Source organism: Oncorhynchus gorbuscha, linkage group LG15 (genome assembly GCF_021184085.1).
Source record: "Oncorhynchus gorbuscha isolate QuinsamMale2020 ecotype Even-year linkage group LG15, OgorEven_v1.0, whole genome shotgun sequence".
Lineage (NCBI taxonomy): Eukaryota > Metazoa > Chordata > Actinopteri > Salmoniformes > Salmonidae > Oncorhynchus > Oncorhynchus gorbuscha.
In genome coordinates this window covers 15576092-15602773 of record NC_060187.1, presented here as the reverse complement: position 1 = coordinate 15602773, position 26682 = coordinate 15576092, and the positions used below count along the sequence as shown (strand labels likewise).

The 26682-nt window shown below is 44.4% G+C and overlaps 1 protein-coding gene across 2 annotated transcripts in view; it reads right to left on the bottom strand.

Moving 5' to 3' along the window:
- The window catches only part of cachd1 (cache domain containing 1), a 200970-nt gene that overhangs the window by 78613 nt on the left and 95675 nt on the right, over nt 1–26682 (bottom strand). For both annotated transcript variants that reach the window (XM_046300194.1, XM_046300195.1), the window contains exon 4: nt 8120–8226. In XM_046300194.1, the coding sequence (XP_046156150.1) occupies nt 8120–8226 (107 nt within the window). The remainder of the gene's footprint in view (nt 1–8119; nt 8227–26682) is intronic.

Sequence of the window (26682 nt, the reverse complement as noted above, 5' to 3'; positions counted from 1 at the left end):
AGAAAGGAGAAAACAGAAAGGAAAACAGAAGGAGGAAAACAGAAAGGAGATGACAGAAGGAAGGAAAACAGAAAGGAGATGACAGAAAGGAGGAAAACAGAAGGGAGATGACAGAAGGAGGAAAACAGAAAGGAGATGACAGAAGGAGGAAAACAGAAAGGAGGAAAACAGAAAGGAGATGACAGAAAGGAGGAAAACAGAAAGGAGATGACAGAAAGGAGATGACAGAAGGAGGAAAACAGAAAGGAGATGACAGAAGGAGGAAAACAGAAAGGAGATGACAGAAGGAGGAAAACAGAAAGGAGATGACAGAAGGAGGAAAACAGAAAGGAGATGAGGAGGAAAACAGAAGGAGGAAAACAGGAAAGGAGATGACAGAAGGAGGAAAACAGAAAGGAGGAAAACAGAAAGGAGATGACAGAACGAGGAAAACAGAAAGGAGAAGACAGAAAGGAAGGAAAACAGAAAGGAGATGACAGAAAGGAGGATGACAGAAAGGAGGATGACAGAAAGGAGATGACAGAAAGGAGATGACAGAAAGGAGATGACAGAAAGGAGGAAAACAGAAAGGAGGAAAACAGAAAGAAAGGAGAAGACAGAAAGGAGATGAGGAAAACAGAAGGAGAGGAAATGAGGAGGAAAACAGAAGGAGGAAAACAGGAAAGGAGATGACAGAAGGAGGAAAACAGAAAGGAGATGACAGAAGGAAGGAAAACAGAAAGGAGATGACAGAAGGAAGGAAAACAGAAAGGAGATGACAGAAGGAAGGAAAACAGAAGGAGATGACAGAAGGAGGAAAACAGAAAGGAGATGACAGAAGGAGGAAAACAGAAGGAGGAAAACAGAAAGGAGATGACAGAAGGAGGAAAACAGAAAGGAGATGACAGAAGGAAGGAGAAGACAGAAAGGAGATGAGGAGGCAAACAGAAGGAGGAAAACAGGAAAGGAGATGACAGAAGGAAGGAAAACAGAAAGGAGATGACAGAAGGAAGGAAAACAGAAAGGAGATGACAGAAGGAAGGAAAACAGAAAGGAGATGACAGAAGGAAGGAAAACAGAAGGGAGATGACAGAAAAGAAAGGATGACAGAAGGAGGAAAACAGAAAGGAGATGACAGAAGGAGGAAAACAGAAAGGAGAAGACAGAAGGAGGAAAACAGAAAGGAGATGACAGAAGGAAGGAAAACAGAAGGAGATGACAGAAGGAAGGAAAACAGAAGGAGATGACAGAAGGAAGGAAAACAGAAGGGAGATGACAGAAGGAGGAAAACAGAAAGGAGAAGACAGGAAAGGAGATGACAGAAGGAGGAAAACAGAAAGGAGATGACAGAAGGAAGGAAAACAGAAAGGAGATGACAGAAGGAAGGAAAACAGAAGGGAGATGACAGAAGGAGGAAACCAGAAAGGAGATGACAGAAGGAGGAAAACAGAAAGGAGATGACAGAAAGGAGATGACAGAAGGAGGAAAACAGAAAGGAGATGACAGAAAGGAGATGACAGAAAGGAGATAACAGAAAGGAGATGACAGAAAGGAGATGACAGAAAGGAGGAAAACAGAAAGGAGATGACAGAAAGGAGGAAAACAGAAAGGAGATGACAGAAAGGAGGAAAACAGAAAGGAGATGACAGAAAGGAGGAAAACAGAAAGGAGATGACAGAAAGGAGGAAAACAGAAAGAAAGGAGAAGACAGAAAGGAGATGAGGAGGCAAACAGAAGGAGGAAAACAGGAAAGGAGATGACAGAAGGAAGGAAAACAGAAAGGAGATGACAGAAGGAAGGAAAACAGAAAGGAGATGACAGAAGGAAGGAAAACAGAAAGGAGATGACAGAAGGAAGGAAAACAGAAGGGAGATGACAGAAGGAGGAAAACAGAAAGGAGATGACAGAAGGAGGAAAACAGAAGGAGATGACAGAAGGAGGAAAACAGAAAGGAGATGACAGAAGGAAGGAAAACAGAAAGGAGATGACAGAAGGAAGGAAAACAGAAGGGAGATGACAGAAGGAAGGAAAACAGAAGGGAGATGACAGAAGGAGGAAAACAGAAGGAGGAAAACAGGAAAGGAGATGACAGAAGGAGGAAAACAGAAAGGAGATGACAGAAGGAGGAAAACAGAAAGGAGATGACAGAAGGAAGGAAAACAGAAAGGAGATGACAGAAAGGAAGGAAAACAGAAAGGAGATGACAGAAGGAGGAAAACAGAAAGGAGAAAACAGAAAGGAGATGACAGAAGGAGGAAAACAGAAAGGAGATGACAGAAGAAGGAAAACAGAAAGGAGATGACAGAAGGAAAACAGAAGGAGGAAAACAGGAAAGGAGATGACAGAAGGAGGAAAACAGAAAGGAGATGACAGAAAGGAGAAGACAGAAGGAGGAAAACAGAAAGGAGATGACAGAAGGAGGAAAACAGAAAGGAGGAAAACAGAAAGGAGATGACAGAAGGAGGAAAACAGAAAGAAGATGACAGAAGGAGGAAAACAGAAAGGAGATGAGGAGGAAAACAGAAGGAGGAAAACAGAAAAGATGACAGAGGAGGAAAACAGAAAGGAGATGACAGAAGGAGGAAAACAGAAAGGAGATGACAGAAAGGAAGGAAAACAGAAAGGAGATGACAGAAGGAAGGAAAACAGAAGGAGAGGAAGGATGAAACAGAAAGGAGATGACAGAAAGGAGGAAAACAGAAAATGACAGAGATGACAGAAAGGAGATGACAGAAAGGAGGAGAAAGGAGAAAGGAGATGACAGAAGGAAGGAAAACAGAAAGGAGATGACAGAAGGAAGGAAAACAGAAAGGAGATGACAGAAGGAGGAAAACAGAAAGGAGATGACAGAAGGAGGAAAACAGAAGGAGGAAAACAGGAAAGGAGATGACAGAAGGAGGAAAACCGAAAGGAGATGACAGAAGGAAGGAAAACAGAAAGGAGATGACAGAAGGAAGGAAAACAGAAAGGAGATGACAGAAGGAAGGAAAACAGAAGGGAGATGACAGAAGGAGGAAACCAGAAAGGAGATGACAGAAGGAGGAAAACAGAAAGGAGAAGACAGAAAGGAGAAGACAGAAGGAGGAAAACAGAAAGGAGATGACAGGAGGAAACCATAAAAGGAGGAAAACAGAAAGGAGAAGACAGAAAGGAGATGAGGAGGAAAACAGAAGGAGGAAAACAGGAAAGGAGATGAAAACAGAAAGGAGATGACAGAAGGAGGAAAACAGAAAGGAGATGACAGAAGGAGGAAAACAGAAAGGAGATGACAGAAAGGAGGAAAACAGAAAGAAAGGAGAAGACAGAAAGGAGAGATGCAAACAGAAGGAGGAAAACAGAAAGGAGATGACAGAAGGAAGGAAAACAGAAAGGAGATGACAGAAGGAAGGAAAACAGAAAGGAGATGACAGAAGGAAGGAAAACAGAAAGGAGATGACAGAAGGAAGGAAAACAGAAAGGAGATGACAGAAGGAAGGAAAACAGAAAGGAGATGACAGAAGGAAGGAAAACAGAAGGAGATGACAGAAGGAAGGAAAACAGAAGGGAGATGACAGAAGGAAGGAAAACAGAAGGGAGATGACAGAAGGAAGGAAAACAGAAGGGAGATGACAGAAGGAAGGAAAACAGAAGGGAGATGACAGAAGGAAGGAAAACAGAAGGGAGATGACAGAAGGAGGAAAACAGAAGGAGGAAAACAGGAAAGGAGATGACAGAAGGAAGGAAAACAGAAAGGAGATGACAGAAGGAAGGAAAACAGAAAGGAGATGACAGAAGGAAGGAAAACAGAAGGGAGATGACAGAAAGGAGGAAACCAGAAAGGAGATGACAGAAAGGAAAACAGAAATGACAGAAAGGAGATGACAGAAAGGAGAAAACAGAAAGGAGATGACAGAAAGGAGAAAACAGAAAGGAGATGACAGAAAGGAGGAAAACAGAAGGAGGAAAACAGAAAGGAGATGACAGAAGGAGGAAAACAGAAAGGAGAAGACAGAAAGGAGAAGACAGAAGGAGGAAAACAGAAAGGAGATGACAGAAGGAAGGAAAACAGAAAGGAGATGACAGAAGGAAGGAAAACAGAAGGAGATGACAGAAGGAAGGAAAACAGAAGGAGATGACAGAAGGAAGGAAAACAGAAAGGAGATGACAGAGGAGGAAAACAGAAGGAGGAAAACAGAAAGGAGATGACAGAAGGAAGGAAAACAGAAAGGAGATGACAGAAGGAGGAAAACAGAAAGGAGATGACAGAAGGAGGAAAACAGAAAGGAGATGACAGAAGGAGGAAAACAGAAAGGAGAAGACAGAAAGGAAGGAAAACAGAAAGGAGAGATGACAGAAGGAGGAAAACAGAAAGGAGAGAGGATGAAAACAGAAGGAGGAAAACAGAAAGGAGATGACAGAAGGAGGAAAACAGAAAGGAGATGACAGAAGGAGAAAACAGAAAGGAGAAGACAGAAAGGAAGGAAAACAGAAAGGAGAAGACAGAAAGAGGAAGACAGAAAGGAAGGAAAACAGAAAGGAGATGAGGAGGAAAACAGAAGGAGGAAAACAGGAAAGGAGATGACAGACAGGAGGAAAACAGAAAGGAGATGACAGAAAGGAGGAAAACAGAAAGGAGATGACAGAAAGGAGGAAAACAGAAAGGAGATGACAGAAAGGAGGAAAACAGAAAGGAGATGACAGAAGGAGGAAAACAGAAAGGAGATGACAGAAGGAGGAAAACAGAAAGGAGATGACAGAAGGAGGAAAACAGAAAGGAGATGACAGAAGGAGGAAAACAGAAAGGAGATGAGGAGGAAAACAGAAGGAGGAAAACAGGAAAGGAGATGACAGAAGGAGGAAAACAGAAAGGAGGAAAACAGAAAGGAGATGACAGAACGAGGAAAACAGAAAGGAGAAGACAGAAAGGAAGGAAAACAGAAAGGAGATGACAGAAAGGAGGATGACAGAAAGGAGGATGACAGAAAGGAGGATGACAGAAAGGAGATGACAGAAAGGAGATGACAGGAGGAAAACAGAAAGGAGATGACAGGAGGAAAACAGAAAGGAGATGACAGAAGGAGGAAAACAGAAAGGAGATGACAGAAGGAGGAAAACAGAAAGGAGATGAGGAGGAAAACAGAAGGAGGAAAACAGGAAAGGAGAAAACAGAAAGGAGAAACAGAAAGGAGGAAAACAGAAAGGAGATGACAGAAGGAGGAAAACAGAAAGGAGAAGACAGAAAGGAAGGAAAACAGAAAGGAGATGACAGAAAGGAGGATGACAGAAAGGAGGATGACAGAAAGGAGATGACAGAAAGGAGATGACAGAAAGGAGGAAAACAGAAAGGAGATGACAGAAAGGAGATGACAGAAAGGAGGAAAACAGAAAGGAGATGACAGAAAGGAGGAAAACAGAAAGAAAGGAGAAGACAGAAAGGAGATGAGGAGGCAAACAGAAGGAGGAAAACAGGAAAGGAGATGACAGAAGGAAGGAAAACAGAAAGGAGATGACAGAAGGAAGGAAAACAGAAAGGAGATGACAGAAGGAAGGAAAACAGAAAGGAGATGACAGAAAGGAGATGACAGAAAGGAGATGACAGAAAGGAGGAAAACAGAAAGGAGATGACAGAAGGAAGGAAAACAGAAAGGAGATGACAGAAGGAAGGAAAACAGAAAGGAGATGACAGAAGGAGGAAAACAGAAAAAGATGACAGAAGACAGAAAGGAAAACAGAAGGAGAAAGGAGATGACAGAAGGAGGAAAACAGAAAGGAAGAGAAGGAAAACAGAAGGAGGAAAACAGGAAAGGAGATGACAGAAGGAAGGAAAACAGAAGGGAGATGACAGAAGGAAGGAAAACAGAAGGGAGATGACAGAAGGAGGAAAACAGAAGGAGGAAAACAGGAAAGGAGATGACAGAAGGAGGAAAACAGAAAGGAGAAGACAGAAAGGAGAAGACAGAAAGGAGGAAAACAGAAAGGAGATGACAGAAGGAAGGAAAACAGAAAGGAGATGACAGAAGGAAGAAAACAGAAGGAGATGACAGAAGGAAGGAAAACAGAAGGGAGATGACAGAAGGAGGAAAACAGAAGGAGGAAAACAGGAAAGGAGATGACAGAAGGAGGAAAACAGAAAGGAGATGACAGAAGGAAGGAAAACAGAAGGGAGATGACAGAAAGGAAGGAAAACAGAAAGGAAATGACAGAAGGAGGGAAACAGAAAGGAGGAGATGACAGAAGGAGGAAAACAGAAAGGAGGAAAACAGAAAGGAGAAGACAGAAAGGAGATGACAGAAGGAGGAAAACAGAAAGGAGATGACAGAAGGAAGGAAAACAGAAAGGAGAAGACAGAAAGGAAGGAAAACAGAAAGGAGAAGACAGAAAGGAGAAGACAGAAAGGAAGGAAAACAGAAAGGAGATGAGGAAAACAGAAAGGAGATGAGAAGGAAAACAGAAAGGAGATGAGGAGGAAAACAGAAGGAGGAAAACAGAAAGGAGATGAGGAAAACAGAAAGGAGATGACAGGATGAAACCATAAAAGGAGGAAAACAGAAAGGAAGGAAAACAGAAAGGAGATGAGGAAAACAGAAAGGAGGAAAACAGAAAGGAAGGAAAACAGAAAGGAGATGAGAAGGAAAACAGAAAGGAGATGAAGGAGGAAAACAGAAAGGAGGAAAACAGAAAGGAGGAAAACAGAAAGGAGAAGACAGAAAGGAGAAGACAGAAAGGAGATGAGGAAAACAATAACCAGAAGGACGAGTCCAGGAAAAACAGATCACCTGACACGTCTCGCTCTACCTTCTTCTTCACTCACTCACTTCTCTTCCTCCCCAAGTAATTTCTCACTCGCTCCTCCTCTGGATATAATCTTCCTTCTCTCTGTCCCTCCTCCTTTCTCTTTGGTTGTTCAGACTGGGTCCAGACAAATGGGGACGATAAATGCTAGCAGAGGCTGGAGGTCAAGACGGGCTGAGGAATGGAGGCTTGGCGGTAACATGAACTCCTGATGACTGCTTTGGAAAAATAAGCTCTGAGATGAAGATGAATCGCCCTAATCTGCTTCGAAGGTGGAGCGGCCTGGAATTTGGACGGAGAGGGTGTGAGAGACATAGAGAAACAAGCTGTGGGGTTTATACAGTCCTTCTAGAGGAGGGGAGTATGTGAGAGTGGTGACAACTAGCAAGTGTGTGATTAGGGCTAATACTGTAGCTGCTTCAGTACAGTCAGGGCATGGGTTAGTGATATTCTGCCATGATAACTAATAAACGGATCAGACAGAGTAGATAGTGTTCATTGTGGATTGTCTGAACTTTGACTGGGAGTGTTCTGATGCAGAGGTTAAATGATGACGTCATCACATCTGATTATGATTGGCTAACAGCAGTTCAGAAGGCCCGACAAAGCCTTATAATGCAGAATGAGAAAAATATCAAGTTCCTGAATGGAGAAGCAGACCAAAATACTTCCTTTGATCTCACACACACAGAGAGAGAGACAGTGAGAGAGACAGAGAGAGAGACAGAGAGAGAGAAAATAGAGGGGCAGAGAGGAGGGGAGTAAACAGAATACAAAGTGGTCTAAAAATGCGTGGAACAGGCACAGTTCATTATTTCCATTTGGGTTCAAAGCCTTTCCTTTTAAGATGTAACCATATGGGTGAGGAATATGAATTTCTTAGAAATATGGGTTGCCGTAAAGGGTGGTAAGGGTAAGGGGGGTAAGGGTAAGGGGGTAAGGGGTAGTGAGGGAATAAGGGGGAAGTGAGGGGGTAAGGGGTGGTAAGGGGTAGTGAGGAGGGTAAGGGGGAAGTGAGGAGGGTAAGGGGTAGCGAGGGGTAAGAGGGGTAAGGGGTAGTGAGTGGGTAAGGGGGAAGTGAGGAGGGTAAGGGGTAGTGAGGGGGAAGTGAGGAGGGTAAGGGGCGGTAGGGGTAGTAAGGGGGTAAGGGGGAAGTGAAGGGGTAAGGGGGATAATGAAGAGGGTAAATGGTGGTAGGTTTAATGGGGTAGTAAGTGGGGGGTAAGGGGTGGTAGGGGTAAGGGGGTAATGAGGAGGGTAAGTTGTAGGGGTAATAAGGGGGGTAAGGGGTGGTAGGGATAATGGGGTAGTGAGGGTGTAAGGGGTAAGTGAGGGGGGTAAGGGGTGATAGTGGTAGAAGGTGACCCACCTGAGTTGAGGTCCCGTCCAGGGTTGAAGGCTCGACTGTTGACCGTGGGGGAGAGCCTGTCACAGCAGATGGTCTTGGACACGTTGGTGTTGAAGTTACCATCAAACCTGAATAAAGATAAAGATAAAGAAATTTTTACAACAGAACCAATTGGACGTATATTTCACTTATCCACCATAGAAGTAATATCTCTCAGAAAGAGAAGGCAGGAGGACGATAATAGAAAGATAGAAAGAGAAACTGAATCTGGACTGAATCTGAAATGCAGTGTGCTGATGCAAACTGCAGCAACCATCTCACTGACGCCCATGCTGTGTGGAATATATGCTTATCTCATCCTCCCAGTGATGCACCACATGCATAGGTGGGGTACAAGTAGTATGTGGTGGGTGTGTGGGGGGTGGTGGGTGTATGGTTGCTCGAAGCCCAGTAGATTCCCTATCACATAGGGTTGGCAGCCCCCTGGCCACTCCATGCAGTCATAGCAGCTAGTCTTATCCATCCCAGCATTGTTTTCAGGCTGCCTCAGCCACGAAAGAAAAGCTGATAGAGGGATGGGGAGAGGAGAGGGAGGCGTCTCTGGGGAGCAGGCTGCTCCACCCTGCACCATGGCTAGGTCCACACACACACACACACACACACACACACACACACACACCAGTAACCTGTTATTCCCTGTCGCACGCACACACGCATGTCATCCTCTCTCTCGCCACCCCATCCGGAGCTTGAGAGAGTGTGTTTGATTGACAGCTGCTCTGATGTACAAGATGCTTTGAACTTCAGACATTTAATTCCCATCAGGTTACAGTCATTATTATTCCCCTCCAACACACTTTACATGAGCAGGCAAAGAAAATGTTCCAGGGATAATATACATTTGCAAGTGCTTTGAATTCAACAGCAAAATCAGGAGAATGAAAGCGGTGCAGGAGTGAGGGAGAGCGATGGAGGAGAGAGAAAGAGGAGAGAAGGAGGAGAGAAGGAGGAGAGAAGGAGGAGAGAGAAAGAGGAGAGGAGGAGGAGAGAGAAAGAGGAGAGAAGGAGGAGAGAGAAAGAGGAGAGGAGGAGGAGAGAGCGGGAGGAGAAAGAGAAAAACCTTGCAGCGTGTAAATGAGGGTTTTGAAAAACATCAGGTTTTAAAAGGGGTAGAAAATAAATCAATATACAGTACCGATCAAGGGTTTGGACACCTAGTCATTCAAAGGTTTTTATTTTTACTATTTTCTACATTGGAGAATAATAGTGAAGACATCAAACTATGAAATAACACATATGGAATCATGAAGCAACCAATTGTTAAATCACAATATATTTTAAATGTGAGATTCTTCAGATCCTTGATGACATCTTTGCACACTCTTGGCATTCTCTCAAACAGCTTCATGACGAATGCTTTTCCAACCGTCTTGAAGGAGTTCCCACATATGCTGAGCACTTGTTGGCTGCTTTTCCTTCACTCTGCAGTCCAACTCATCCCAAACCATCTCAATTGGGTTGAGGTCGGTGATTGTGGAGGCCAGATCATCTGATGCAGCATTCCATCACTCTCCTTCTTGGTCAAATAGCCCTTACACAGCCTGGAGGTGTGTTGGGTCATTTTCCTGTTGAAAAACAAATGATAGTCCCACTAAGCGCAAACCAGATGGGATGGCATGCCGTGGTATCCATGCTGGCTAAATGTGCTGCGGAATGCCGTGGTAGCCATGCTGGTTAAATGTGACTTGAATTCTAAATAAATCACTGACAGTGTCACCAGCAAAGCACCGCCACACCTCCATGATTCAGGTGGGAACCACACATGCGGAGATCATATGTTCACCAACTCTTCGTATCACAAAGATATGGTATTGGACCCAAAAATCTCAAATTTGGACTCATTAGACCAGGTTGACTGACCTTCATGTCTTAAAGTAACGGACTGTCATCATAATATGGACTTGGTCTTTTACCAAATAGGGCTATCTTCTGTATACCACCCCTACCTTGTCACAACACAACTGACCATCTCAAACGCATTGTGGAAAGAAATTCCACAAATTCACGTTCAACAAGGCACACCTGTTAATTGAAATGCATTCCAGGTGACTACCTCATGCAGCTGGTTGAGAGAATGCCAAGAGTGTGCAAAGCTGTCATCAAGGCAAAGGGTGGATACTTTGAAGAACCTAAATGATCAAATATTTTCATTTGTTTATAACTTTTGTTTACTACACGATTCCATGTCATTTCATACGTTTGATGTCTTCACTATTATTCTAAAAAAAAATATATATATCTATATCACCTTTATTTAACCAGGTAGGCTAGTTGAGAACAAGTTCTCATTTACAACTGCGACCTGGCCAAGATAAAGCATAGCAGTGTGAACAGACAACACAGAGTTACACAACGTAGAAAATAGTCAAAATACTAAAAAGCTGGTACTGTATATGAAACAACCCCTGAAGCTGCATTAAGAGGGAGCATTTCCTTATACCAGAATCGCATACCGCACTTCCATTACTTGAAGCTTTAGCTAGCTTATAACGAGGCCCCCTGAGACCTCCTGATATGGACAGAAGCATGTGGTGTGACAGACAGTGTCAGTCAGTCAGTCAGTGAGAGGTACCATCGGCCCATTTTCAAGCTTTTTAGGTCAGTTAAGCCTCTCTTTCCTCATCCATCCCTCTCGATCTCTACCTCATGTTCAAACAGAGGCTTCATTAGCTCACACACTGAGCAAACAGAAAAACAGCCTACCCCACATTCCTGATCCCCAGCTCAGACCAGAGCCCAAGAACCTAGTTCCATTTAAGAATGATGGAGGCCACTGTGTTCTTGGATACCTTGAATGCTGCAGCAATCCTGTCGTCTCGGAGCTCTAAAGACAATTTATTCGACCTCATGGCTTGGTTTTTGCTCTGACATGCACTGTGGGACTTTATATAGACAGGTGTGTGCCTTTCCAAATCATGTCCAATCAATTGAATTTACCACAGGTGGACTCCAATCAAGTTGTGGAAACATCTCATGGGTGAGCAATGGAAACAGGATGCACCTGAGCTCAATTGATTCTCATAGCAAAGGGTCTGAATACTTATGTAAATGTATGTTTTTTATATGTGAAAAAAATTGTAAACACCTGTTTCCGCTTGGTCATTTTGGGGCAGGTTAATGAGGGAAAAATAATTGTATCCATTTTAGAGTAAGGCTGTAATGTAACAAAATGTGGAAAAAGTCAAGTTGTCTGAATACTGTCCGATTACACCGTTTGTCCTTCTCATATTATCCACAGAACAACACTACAACACCACCACACAGCCTCCATCTAGTAAATGACAGCCTGGGAATAACCATTATAACAATAAAACCCTGTGTATTAACCCCGTCATTGTCTAAACACACAGCTATCCAGCTAAACACCTTCTCTCATCTCTTCCTGCCTACCTGGCTGGCTGGTCTTCCTGAGGTAGCTGTAGTCAGAGAGAAACAGACATAATGTGTTCAATTTAATACTGTAGCTAGAGCCTTCCGTCTGTCTGTGAAGGGGGTGTCTGCGTTCTGTCTGGCACTGGGAGCAGAGCTGCAGTAGAAGTGACAGTTATGGCAGCTTTCTATACTACATTCTACTAGCTTACACAGGAGGCTGGCAAATGAGCCGTGTCTGTAAATCCCCACATTCTACATCTAAATGAATGGCTTTATGATACATTATTAGACATGTGGCAATTGATATAGTCATCTGCAACTGAAAATAAGAAACTGACTTAGCTGGTACCAACATACCAATATGTTGACTAGACCTGAAACCCGGCCATCAGACCAACCATTGATGAAAGCAGTCCAACACAGACAACATTTTGTCAAAGCGGAAATGAGTTTGAGACATTCCAGGCAACAAGTGTAGGCCTGGGGCGGCAGGGTAGCCTAGTGGTAAGAGCATTGGACTAGTAACCGAAATGTTGCAAGTTCAAATCCCCGAGTTGACAAGGTACAAAATCTGTCGTTCTGCCCCTGAATAGGCAGTTAACCCACTGTTCCTAGGCCGTCATTGAAAATAAGAATTTGTTCATAACTGACTTGCCTAGTAAAATAAATCATTTAAATAATGATAATGATAAATAATGATAATCACAGAATGTCATGACAATACAGGTGTTTTAACAGCTGTCTCTTTCCATTCATCAAATTAAAAGGTGCACTGTTGGGTATTTTGTGAGTGAACGAAGGTGCGTGGGTCGCCTACAGGAGAGCTTTTGTTAAGTGATTGTTTGACAATCCGATTAAATCATCATGACTGGTTGTGTTTAGGCCACATTAAAAGGCCTAGGTGGTGTGTCCATAAGGTTAGGGGAAGCTAAGCTTTCCCGAAAGTAAATAGAATTATATAGCCTGATTAGCTTACTCCTGTCTGGACAGAAATAATTGACATAATTACCTCAACACCGGTTCCCCCCGCACTGACTCTGAACCGGTACCTCCTGTATATAGCCTCCACATTGACTCTGAACCGGTACCTCTTGTATATAGCCTCCACATTGACTCTGAACCGGTACCTCCTGTATATAGCCTCCACACAGACTCTGTACCGGTACCTCCTGTATATAGCCTCCACATTGACTCTGAACCGGTATCTCCTGTATATAGCCTCCACATTGACTCTGAACCGGTACCTCCTGTATATAGCCTCCACATTGACTCTGAACCGGTACCTCCTGTATATAGCCTCCACATTGACTCTGAACCGGTACCTCCTGTATATAGCCTCCACATTGACTCTGAACCGGTAACCCCTGTATATAGCCTCCACATAGACTCTGTACCGGTACCTCCTGTATATAGCCTCCACATTGACTCTGAACCGGTACCTCCTGTATATCGCCCCGCTATTGATATTTACTGCTGATCTTTAATTATTTGTTTTCCTTATCTCTTACTTTAATTTTTACGTATTTTCTTAAACCTGCATTGTTGGTTAAGGGCGTGAAAGTAAGCATTTCACTGTAAGGTCTACACCTGTTGTATTCAGCCCATGTGAACAATTAAATTAGATTTGAAATAAATCAAATCATTCAAAATCGACACCTAAACCAGAAAGCAAGATTTGGTCATTAGCTAAAAAATATATATATTTAAAAGCTGAGGATAGTTTTAAATCACATAGCATACAGTCGGAAGGCCCCACATTTACATTTACATTTAAGTCATTTAGCAGACGCTCTTATCCAGAGCGACTTACAAATTGGTGCATTCACCTTATGACATCCAGTGGAACACCCACAATTTGTGCATGACACTGCACAGACCAAATAGACTAATGTTGAGTTGTGACTGTCAGTAAAAAGCAGAGACCCAGCCAGGCATATCACAGTATTTAAAAATACAATCAAGGAAAAACTATTTGGAAAGCAAATGGCTTTGGCTGTAAAGAGACGACAATGAAAAGACTCCAATCTGTCTTTTAGTTATATTAACTTAATTGAGCGAACAGTAGCCTCTCTCATTGGCACCAGCAGAGAACATCAGCCACATCCCCGGTGAGTCTGCATATTCACTGTCTTCATTACTGGGTCAGTGCCACTTCTGTTTGTTTTTGGACAATAACTTCCTCCTACAGGTGAAATGGGCGTCATATTGATTGTCTCCCCTTTTCGTAGGCCCATTATATGGATCAGACAACGTTGTTTTTATTCATCTGTTTGTGGCACTAGAGTAGGCTACCCTGTCATTTTACCCTGTCATTTTTGCAGTATATTAAAAACATATGCATGTGCACACTTGGGTGTCCATACCAGTAAGAAATTAAATGTACTTTCAACCCTGGACATCCTGTTAACCACCTGACACCCCAGGCTATGGCCGGCCGTTTGACTCAGGAGCAGGCAGCAGCAGCTGACTTGAAGCCCATTGAAAGACCCCCTGACCTTGGGTTGCATGGGCTCGTCACCAGCCTCTCTGGAGGATCCAGCACAGCACTGAGTTAGAGTTTGAGAACAGGCCTCGTTCGAAGTCCTGCTGTGGCATTGCACTGGCACAGATCAGATGGTAGGATCTTTCATTTTCCTGGCTGGGACTATGTGACCCTGGGGAGAGAAAAGGTTATTCCACACACCCCCAAACGGTCACGCTCCTAAATGAACTTTCTCAAAGAAGGTGCTGTCAGCTTTTCCCCAGGGGGATCCTTTCAAGTTGTGGGGGCGATGCCCTGCTATTAGACCGACAGGCAGCCTTCAGAAGTGAGCCTGAATTCGGTTTAACCCTCCTCGCCTCCCGCCACATTCCCAACATTTTCTATAACCTTCTACTCAGTGAGAATATCCACCCCAGATATCCCTTTCTCTACATAAAGTGAGTGAGTGAGTGAGTGAGTGAGTGAGTGAGTGAGTGAGTGAGTGAGTGAGTGAGTGAGTGAGTGAGTGAGTGAGTGAGTGAGGCCTGGGCGACTACATTGTGATTCAATTCTGTAAGTATTATACTGGACTGGAGCAGGGCTGACTGTGGGAGAAGTAGAGACGCTGGAACTCAAGATAAGGCCGTGGAGAAACTTCAGAGAGACATAACATACACCATCAAAACTACATTAGATCTGAGAGAGAGAAACAGAAGACATAACATACACCATCAAAACTACATTAGATCTGAGAGAGAGAGGGAGAAACAGAAGACATAACATACACCATCAAAACTACATTAGATCAGAGAGAGAGAGGGAGGCACAGAAGAGAGGTAGAGACAGATGGAGATAGTAGTGAAGTAGAAAAAGTTAGGAAGAGAGAAGGAGTAGGTGGACACTGATCATTTGATATTAAACTGACTATAGCAATAGGCTGATTATGGAAATGGTAATGTAAACACCTTACTCTGCTTATCTTAATCGGCGTAGGATCAAAATCGAAGTAAGCCTACGCCTGCGTTCCAGCAATGTATTTGCTCTGCGCATGTGTCAGCACCGGTAGCGCAAACCTCCCTCTATATGAGCGAGTGAAGTGAGTTCGGAAAGACATAGTATGCCTTTTAAAAATAGTGTTCACACCCAAACTAACAAAAAAATGACATGGTCACTGTTGTAGAATGTTAATTTTGATTGTAGATTTTCTGCATTTATCAAAGTGCCATCAAGTAGCCCAGGGATTCCCAAACTTGGGTACGCCAAATAAAAATGTGATTCAAATAAAAATAAATTAAATAACAAAAATCAATCAGTCCATTTAGTAAGGCGTCCATAGAGACACATACCAGCTCTACTGGTAGTACAGCTACTACCAGCAGTACTACACCTGCACCTGTCCACGAAACAAACTGTTCTGCTTCCACAAACACATCCAATGCTAGCATTAGTAATTCTACATTTGTTGTTAGCCCAGCTACCATGGACACAGACTGTTGAAGAGACTCCGAAGAGCCACTGCTCCCTTACCGGGATAAGCACCGAACAGACTTTCGACCATCGAAGAGTCGCAAATATGATAAGAACTACATTGATTTGGGGTTCACTTATATTGGGAGTAGTGCCTTTCCTCAGCCACAGTGTGTTATATGTGCAAAAGTACTATCTCACAACTCAATGAAACCTTCACTCTTGCACAGACATTTAGAAACAAAACATGGACATTTGAAAAATAAGCCACATTAGTTTTTTGAGTGAGAATTAAGACATGTATAAAAACAACAGACACCATTTAAGAAAGAAGGGGCTAGAAGGGGCTAGAAGGGGCTAGAAGGGGCTAGAAGCATCTTATATGGTGAGCTACCAAGCTCTATACACATCTTATATGGTGAGCTACCAAGCTCTATAAACATCTTATATGGTGAGCTACCAAGCTCTGTAAACATCTTATATGGTGAGCTACCAAGCTCTGTAAACATCTTATATGGTGAGCTACCAAGCTCTGTAAACATCTTATATGGTGAGCTACCAAGCTCTATACACATCTTATATGGTGAGCTACCAAGCTCTATAAACATCTTATATGGTGAGCTACCAAGCTCTGTAAACATCTTATATGGTGAGCTACCAAGCTCTGTAAACATCTTATATGGTGAGCTACCAAGCTCTGTAAACATCTTATATGGTGAGCTACCAAGCTCTGTAAACATCTTATATGGTGAGCTACCAAGCTCTGTAAACATCTTATATGGTGAGCTACCAAGCTCTATAAACATCTTATATGGTGAGCTACCAAGCTCTATAAACATCTTATATGGTGAGCTACCAAGCTCTGTAAACATCTTATATGGTGAGCTACCAAGCTCTGTAAACATCTTATATGGTGAGCTACCAAGCTCTGTAAACATCTTATATGGTGAGCTACCAAGCTCTATAAACATCTTATATGGTGAGCTACCAAGCTCTATAAACATCTTATATGGTGAGCTACCAAGCTCTGTAAACATCTTATATGGTGAGCTACCAAGCTCTGTAAACATCTTATATGGTGAGCTACCAAGCTCTGTAAACATCTTATATGGTGAGCTACCAAGCTCTATAAACATCTTATATGGTGAGCTACCAAGCTCTATAAACATCTTATATGGTGAGCTACCAAGCTCTATAAACATCTTATATGGTGAGCTACCAAGCTCTATAAACATCTTATATGGTGAGCTACCAAGCTCTGTAAACATTTACATTTACATTTACATTTAAGTCATTTAGCAGACGCTCTTGGTGAGCTACCAAGCTCTATAAACATCTTATATGGTGAGCTACCAAGCTCTGTAAACATCTTATATGGTGAGCTACCAAGCTCTGTAAACATCTTATATGGTGAGCTACCAAGCTCTATAAACATCTTATATGGTGAGCTACCAAGCTCTATAAACATCTTATATGGTGAGCTACCAAGCTCTGTAAACATCTTATATGGTGAGCTACCAAGCTCTATAAACATCTTATATGGTGAGCTACCAAGCTCTGTAAACATCTTATATGGTGAGCTACCAAGCTCTATAAACATCTTATATGGCTGGGACAATGCTGGGGAAGAAGGCCAACAAACTATACAGACAAATGCCTTCATCAAACAACACTGTTTCACGACCCATCAGTGACATGGCAGGAGATGTTTTGAAACAATTACTGCTTCGCATACAAGCCAGTGAATTATATGCCTTTTCAGCTGGATGAGTCAAGAAATGGACTTTGGTGGTCAAGATGTGTTGGTATCTGTACTGACGGCGCAAAAAACCATGACAGGGAGACATAGTGGAGTGGTAACGTTGCTCCCGATGCAAGCAGTTGCTCCCGATGCCACTTAGGTGCACTGCAGCATCCACCCACTGCAGCATCCACCCAGAGGCTCTTGCTGCCAAGGGAATGCCTGACAGCCTGAAAGATGTTAGGCCACTAAATTGAAAATAGTTAACTTTGTTAAAGCAAGGGCCTTGAACTCTCGTGTATTTTCTGCACTATGCAATGATATGGGCAGGGACCATGTAACGCTTTTACAACATAAAGAAGGGCACTGGTTATCAAGTGGCAAAGTATTGATACATTTTTTTAAATTGAGAGATGAGCTTAAAGTTTTCATTAGTGACCATCATTTTCACTTGTCTGACCGCTTGCATGATGAGGAGTTTCTCACACAACTGGTCTATCTGGGTGATGTTCTTTCTCGCCTGAATAATCTGAATCTAGGATTACAGGGACTCTCCGCAACTATATTCAATGTGCGGGACAAAATTGAGGCTATGATTAAGAAGTTGGAGCTCTTCTCTGTCTGCATTAACAAGGTCAACACACCGGTCTATCCATCATTGTATGATTTTTTGAGTGCAAATGAACTCAAGCTTAGGGACAATGTCAAATGTGATATAGCGAAGCACCTGAGTGAGTTGGGTGCACAATTCCGCAGGTACTTTTCCGATATGGATGACACAAACAACTGGATTCGTTATCCATGCCTTTCATGCTCTTCCTCCAGTCTACTTACTGATATCTGAAAAGGGGAGCCTCATCTAATTTGCAACAAGCGGTTATGTGAAAAATTAGATTTCTGGATAGGGCTGTGCTCAGAGTATCCTGCCTTGGCAAATCACGCTGTTAAGACACTGATGCCCTTTGCAACTACGTACCTCTGTGAGAGTATATTCTCAGAAATCACTAGCATGAAAACTAAATACAGTGAGTGTGGAACATGATTTAAGACTGAGACGCTCTCCCATACAACCCAACATTGTAGAGTTATGAGCATCCCTTCAAGCACACCCTTCCCATTAACCTGTGGTGAGATATTCACAATTTCCAATGAACAAATACGGTTATATACGTAAGATGGTTAAATAAAGAGCAAAATTCATGATAATTATAAGAGCTCTTTGTCACTTCCCACAAGTCGGGTTGTGGCAAAAACACTCATTCTTATGAAAACTATATGTATAGTACAGGCTTACAATGATGGCAAAAAAACAACATTTGAGACGCTGACCCTGGTGCTAGAGGGGGTATGCCGCTGGAGGTTGAATGTTTGCAGGGGTACGGGACTATAACAAGTTTGGCGACCACTGAAGTAGCCTGATTTCAGATGTGTCCAAGATAATAAGGGAAATCATTCTTGCAAAGCATGTAAACGCTTTAAACAAACTAAAATATTAATCTGACAATCCACAATCGTGTTTTTGTGTGCATGTAACCGTGCTCGGTGGGAGATGTAGACAGCTGGTGCAGTAGAGATTAGGGTTGAAAGCAGCGCTCTCTCTCCACTCTATCTCTGTCGTTTGAGGTGTGATTTCTCCTGCTGTAGTGAGAGATTGGTGGAAAGTGCATGGACTTCAGAGAAAGTTCCTCCCTGACACCACTCTGAGCCTACAAACCACACAACGAGGCCATAAAAAAATCCATTACCCATAATCCCCCACATCTGTCTGATAGATTAAAATGAAGGCAGAGCAGACCAGTGGTGCTCACCACCATCACTACTACTACTACTGCTCATCACCACCACTACTACTAATAATACTGCTCATCACCACTCCCACTACTACTCATCACTACTACTACTACTACTACTCATCACTACTGCTCTACACCACCACTACTACTGCTCTACACCACCACTACTACCACTCATCACCACCACCACTACTACTGCTCAACACCACCACTACTACTATTCATCACCACCACTACTACTGCTCAACACCACCACCACCACCACCACTACTACCACTCATCACCACCACCACTACTACTGCTCAACACCACCACTACTACTGCTCAACACCACCACTACTACCACTCATCACCACCACCACTACTACTGCTCAACACCACCACTACTACTGCTCAACACCACCACTACTACTATTCATCACCACCACTACTACTACTACTGCTCAACACCACCACTACTACTATTCATCACCACCACCACTACTACTACTACTGCTCAACACCACCACTACTACTATTCATCACCACCACCACTACTACTACTACTGCTCAACACCACCACTACTACTATTCATCACCACCACTACTACTGCTCATCACCACCACCACTACTACTATTCATCACCACCATCACCACCACTACTACTACTACTGCTCATCACCACCACTACTACTATTCATCACCACCACCACCACTACTACTACTACTGCTCATCACCACCACTACTACTATTCATCACCACCACCACTACTACTACTACTGTAATATATCAACATAATATACTACTACTATTCATCACCACCACTACTACTACTACTACTGCTCAACACCACCACTACTACTGCTCAACACCACCACCACCACTACTACTACTACTGCTCAACACCACCACTACTACTATTCATCACCACCACTACTACTGCTCAACACCACCACCACCACTACTACTATTCATCACCACCACTACTACTGCTCAACACCACCACCACCACCACTACTACTATTCATCACCACCACTACTACTGCTCAACACCACCACTACTACTATTCATCACCACCACTACTACTGCTCAACACCACCACCACTACTGCTCAACACCACCACTACTACTATTCACCACCACCACCACCACCACTACTACTACTGCTCATCACCACCACTACTACTATTCATCACCACCACCACATCACTACCACTACTGCTCATCACCACCACTACTACTATTCATCACCACCACCACTACTACTACTGCTCACCACCACCACTACTACTGCTCATCACCACCACCACCACCACCACTACTACTACTACTGCTCAACACCACCACTACTACTATTCATCACCACCACTACTACTGCTCAACACCACCACTACTACTGCTCAACATCACCACTACTACTACTGCTCAACACCACCACTACTACTGCTCAACACCACCACTACTACTGCTCAACACCACCACTACTACTGCTCAACACCACCACCACCACTACTACTACTACTACTGCTCATCACCACTACTACTACTACTGCTCATCACCACCACTACTACTGCTCAACACCACCACTACTACTACTGCTCATCACCACCACTACTACTACTGCTCATCACCACCACCACTACTACTGCTCAACACCACCACCACCACTACTACTACTACTACTGCTCATCACCACTACTACTACTACTGCTCATCACCACCACTACTACTGCTCATCACCACCACTACTACTATTCATCACCACCACACTACTACTACTACTGCTCATCACCACCACTACTACTACTGCTCATCACCACACACTACTACTGCTCATCACCACCACTACTACTACTACTCATCACCACCACTACTACTACTGCTCAACACCACCACTACTACTATTCATCACCACCACTACTACTACTACTACTGCTCAACACCACCACTACTACTACTGCTCATCACCACCACTACTACTGCTCAACACCACCACTACTACTATTCATCACCACCACTACTACTGCTCAACACCACCACTACTACTACTGCTCAACACCATCACCACCACTACTACTACTACTACTGCTCATCACCACTACTACTACTACTGCTCATCACCACCACTACTACTGCTCAACACCACCACTACTACTATTCATCACCACCACTACTACTGCTCTCAACACCACCACCACCACAACCACCACTACTACTACTGCTCAACACCACCACCACCACCACCACTACTACTACTGCTCATCACCACCACTACTACTACTGCATCAACACCACCACTACTACTGCTCACCACCACCACTACTACTGCTCAACACCACCACTACTACTATTCATCACCACCACTACTACTGCTCAACACCACCACCACCACCACTACTACTACTGCTCATCACCACCACTACTACTACTACTGCTCATCACCACCACTACTACTACTACTGCTCATCACCACCACTACTACTACTACTGCTCATCACCACCACTACTACTACTACTGCTCATCACCACCACTACTACTACTACTGCTCATCACCACTACTACTACTACTGCTCATCATGGGTGGTCACCACTACTACTACTACTGCTCATCATCACCACTACTACTACTACTGCTCATCACCACCACTACTACTACTACTACTCAACACCACCACCACCACTACTACTCAACACCACCACCACCACCACTACTACTACTACTACTACTACCACTACTACTACTACTACTGCTCATCACCACCACTACTACTACTGCTCATCACCACCACTACTCACCACCACTACTGCTCATCACCACCACTACTACTGCTCATCACCACCACCACCACTACTACTGCTCAACACCACCACCACCACTACTACTACTACTACTGCTCATCACCACTACTACTACTACTGCTCATCACCACCACTACTACTGCTCAACACCACCACCACCACCACTACTACTACTACTGCTCATCACCACTACTACTACTACTGCTCATCACCACCACTACTACTACTGCTCAACACCACCACTACTACTACTGCTCATCACCACCACTACTACTACTGCTCTCACCACCACTACTACTACTACCACCACTCATCACCACCACACTACTACTACTGCTCATCATCACCACACTACTACTCACCACTGCTCATCACCACCACTACTACTACTACTGCTCATCACTACACCACCACCACTACTACTACTGCTCATCACCACCACTACTACTACGACTGCTCATCACCACCACCACTACTACTACGACTGCTCATCACCACCACCACTACTACTACTACGACTGCTCATCACCATCACTACTACTACTACTGCTCATCACCACCACTACTACTACTGCTTATCACCACCACTAGTACTACTGCTCATCACCACCACTACTACTGCTCATCACCACCACTACTACTACTGCTCATCACCACCACTACTACTGCTCATCACCACCACCACTACTACTACTGCTCAACACCACCACCACCACTACTACTACTACTACTGCTCATCACCACTACTACTACTACTGCTCATCACCACCACTACTACTACTGCACACACCACCACCACCACTACTACTACTACTGCTCATCACCACCACTACTACTACTACTGCTCATCACCACCACTACTACTACTACTGCTCAACACCACCACTACTACTACTACTGCTGCTCATCACCACTACTACTACTACTGCTCATCACCACCACCACTACTACTACTGCTCAACACCACCACTACTACTATTCATCACCACCACTACTACTGCTCATCACCACCACTACACCACCACCACCACTACTACTACTGCTCATCACCACCACTACTACTACTGCTCAACACCATCACCACCACTACTACTACTGCTCATCACCACCACTACTACTACTGCTCATCACCACCACTACTACTGCTCATCACCACCACCTACTACTACTGCTCATCACCACCACACTACTACTATTCATCACCACCACTACTACTACTACTGCTCATCACCACCAACACCACCACCACCACCACTACTACTACTGCTCATCACCACCACTACTACTGCTCATCATCACCACTACTACTACTACTGCTCATCACCACTACTACTACTGCTCATCATCACCACTACTACTACTACTGCTCATCACCACCACTACTACTACTACTGCTCATCACCACTACTACTACTACTGCTCATCATCACCACTACTCATCACCACACTACTGCTCATCATCACCACTACTACTACTACTGCTCATCACCACCACTACTACTACTGCTCATCACCACCACCACCACCACCACTACTACTACTACTACTACTACTGCTCATCACCACCACTACTACTACTGCTCATCACCACCACTACTACTACTGCTCATCACCACCACTACTACTGCTCATCACCACCACTACTACTGCTCAACACCACCACTACTACTATTCATCACCACCACTACTACTGCTCAACACCACCACTACTACTACTCAACACCACCACTACTACTGCTCAACACCACCACTACTACTGCTCACCACCACCACACCACCACCACCACCACTACTACTACTGCATCACCACCACCACCACTACTACTACTGCTCATCACCACCACCACTACTACTGCTCATCACCACCACTACTACTATTCATCACCACCACTACTACTGCTCATCACCACACACTACTACTGCTCATCACCACCACTACTACTACTGCTCACCACCACCACCACTACTACTGCTCATCACCACCACTACCACTACTGCTCATCACCACCACTACCACTACTGCTCATCACCACCACTACTACTGCTCATCACCACCACTACTACTACCACTACTGCTCATCACCACCACTACTACTACTCATCACCACCACTACTACTACTACCATCACCACCACTACTACTACTGCTCATCACCACCACTACTACTACTGCTCATCACCACCACTACTACTACTACTCATCACCACCACTACTACTACTACTCATCACCACCACTACTACTACTGCTCATCACCACCACTACTACTACTACTGCTCATCACCACCACTACTACTACTACTGCTCATCACCACCACTACTACTACTACTGCTCATCACCACCACTACTACTACTACTGCTCATCACCACCACTACTACTACTACTGCTCATCACCACCACTACTACTACTACTGCTCATCACCACCACTACTACTACTACTGCTCATCACCACCACTACTACTACTACTGCTCATCACCACCACCACTACTACTACTACTCATCACCACCACCACTACTACTACTACGACTGCTCATCACCATCACTACTACTACTGCTTATCACCACCACTAGTACTGCTGCTCATCACCACCACTACTGCTCATCACCACCACTACTGCTCACCACCACCACTACTACTACTGCTCACCACCACCACTACTACTACTGCTCATCACCACCACCACCACTACTACTACTACTACTACTACTGCTCATCACCACCACTACTACTACTGCTCATCACCACCACTACTACTACTGCTCATCACCACCACTACTACTACTGCTCACCACCACCACTACTACTACTGCTCACCACCACCACTACTACTACTGCTCATCACCACCACCACTACTACGACTGCTCATCACCACCACTACTGCTCATCACCACCACTACTACTGCTCATCACCACCACTACTACTACTGCTCATCACCACCACTACTACTACTGCTCACCACCACCACCACTACTACTGCTCATCACCACCACTACCACTACTGCTCATCACCACCACTACCACTACTGCTCATCACCACCACTACCACTACTGCTCATCACCACCACCACTACTGCTCATCACCACCACTACTACTACCACTACTGCTCATCACCACCACTACTACTACTCATCACCACCACTACTACTACTGCTCATCACCACCACTACTACTACTGCTCATCACCACCACTACTACTACTGCTCACCACCACCACTACTACTACTGCTCACCACCACCACTACTAATGCTCATCACCACCACCACCACCACCACTACTACTACTACTGCTCATCACCACCACTACTACTACTGCTCATCACCACCACTACTACTACTGCTCACCATCACCACTACTACTACTGCTCACCACCACCACTACTACTACTGCTCACCACCACCACTACTACTGCTCATCACCACCACCACCACCACCACCACTACTACTACTGCTCATCACCACCACCACTACTACGACTGCTCATCACCACCACTACTGCTCATCACCACCACTACTACTACTGCTCATCACCACCACTACTACTACTGCTCATCACCACCACTACTACTACTGCTCACCACCACCACCACTACTACTGCTCATCACCACCACTACCACTACTGCTCATCACCACCACTACCACTACTGCTCATCACCACCACCACTACTGCTCATCACCACCACTACTACTACCACTACTGCTCATCACCACCACTACTACTACTCATCACCACCACTACTACTACTACTCATCACCACCACTACTACTACTACTCATCACCACCACTACTACTACTGCTCATCACCACCACTACTACTACTACTCATCACCACCACTACTACTACTACTCATCACCACCACTACTACTACTGCTCATCACCACCACTACTACTACTACTGCTCATCACCACCACTACTACTACTACTGCTCATCACCACCACTACTACTACTACTGCTCATCATCACCACTACTACTACTACTGCTCATCACCACCACTACTACTACTACTGCTCATCATCACCACTACTACTACTACTGCTCATCATCACCACTACTACTACTACTGCTCATCACCACCACTACTACTACTACTGCTCATCACCACCACCACTACTACTACTACTCATCACCACCACCACTACTACTACTACGACTGCTCATCACCATCACTACTACTACTGCTTATCACCACCACTAGTACTGCTGCTCATCACCACCACTACTGCTCATCACCACCACTACTGCTCACCACCACCACTACTACTACTGCTCACCACCACCACTACTACTACTGCTCATCACCACCACCACCACCAACACTACTACTACTACTACTACTACTGCTCATCACCACCACTACTACTACTGCTCATCACCACCACTACTACTACTGCTCACCACCACCACTACTACTACTGCTCACCACCACCACTACTACTACTGCTCATCACCACCACCACTACTACTACTGCTCATCACCACCACTACTGCTCATCACCACCACTACTACTACTGCTCATCACCACCACTACTACTACTGCTCATCACCACCACTACTACTACTGCTCACCACCACCACCACTACTACTGCTCATCACCACCACTACCACTACTGCTCATCACCACCACTACCACTACTGCTCATCACCACCACTACCACTACTGCTCATCACCACCACCACTACTGCTCATCACCACCACTACTACTACCACTACTGCTCATCACCACCACTACTACTACTCATCACCACCACTACTACTACTACTCATCACCACCACTACTACTACTACTCATCACCACCACTACTACTACTACTCATCACCACCACTACTACTACTGCTCATCACCACTACTACTACTACTCATCACCACCACTACTACTACTACTCATCACCACC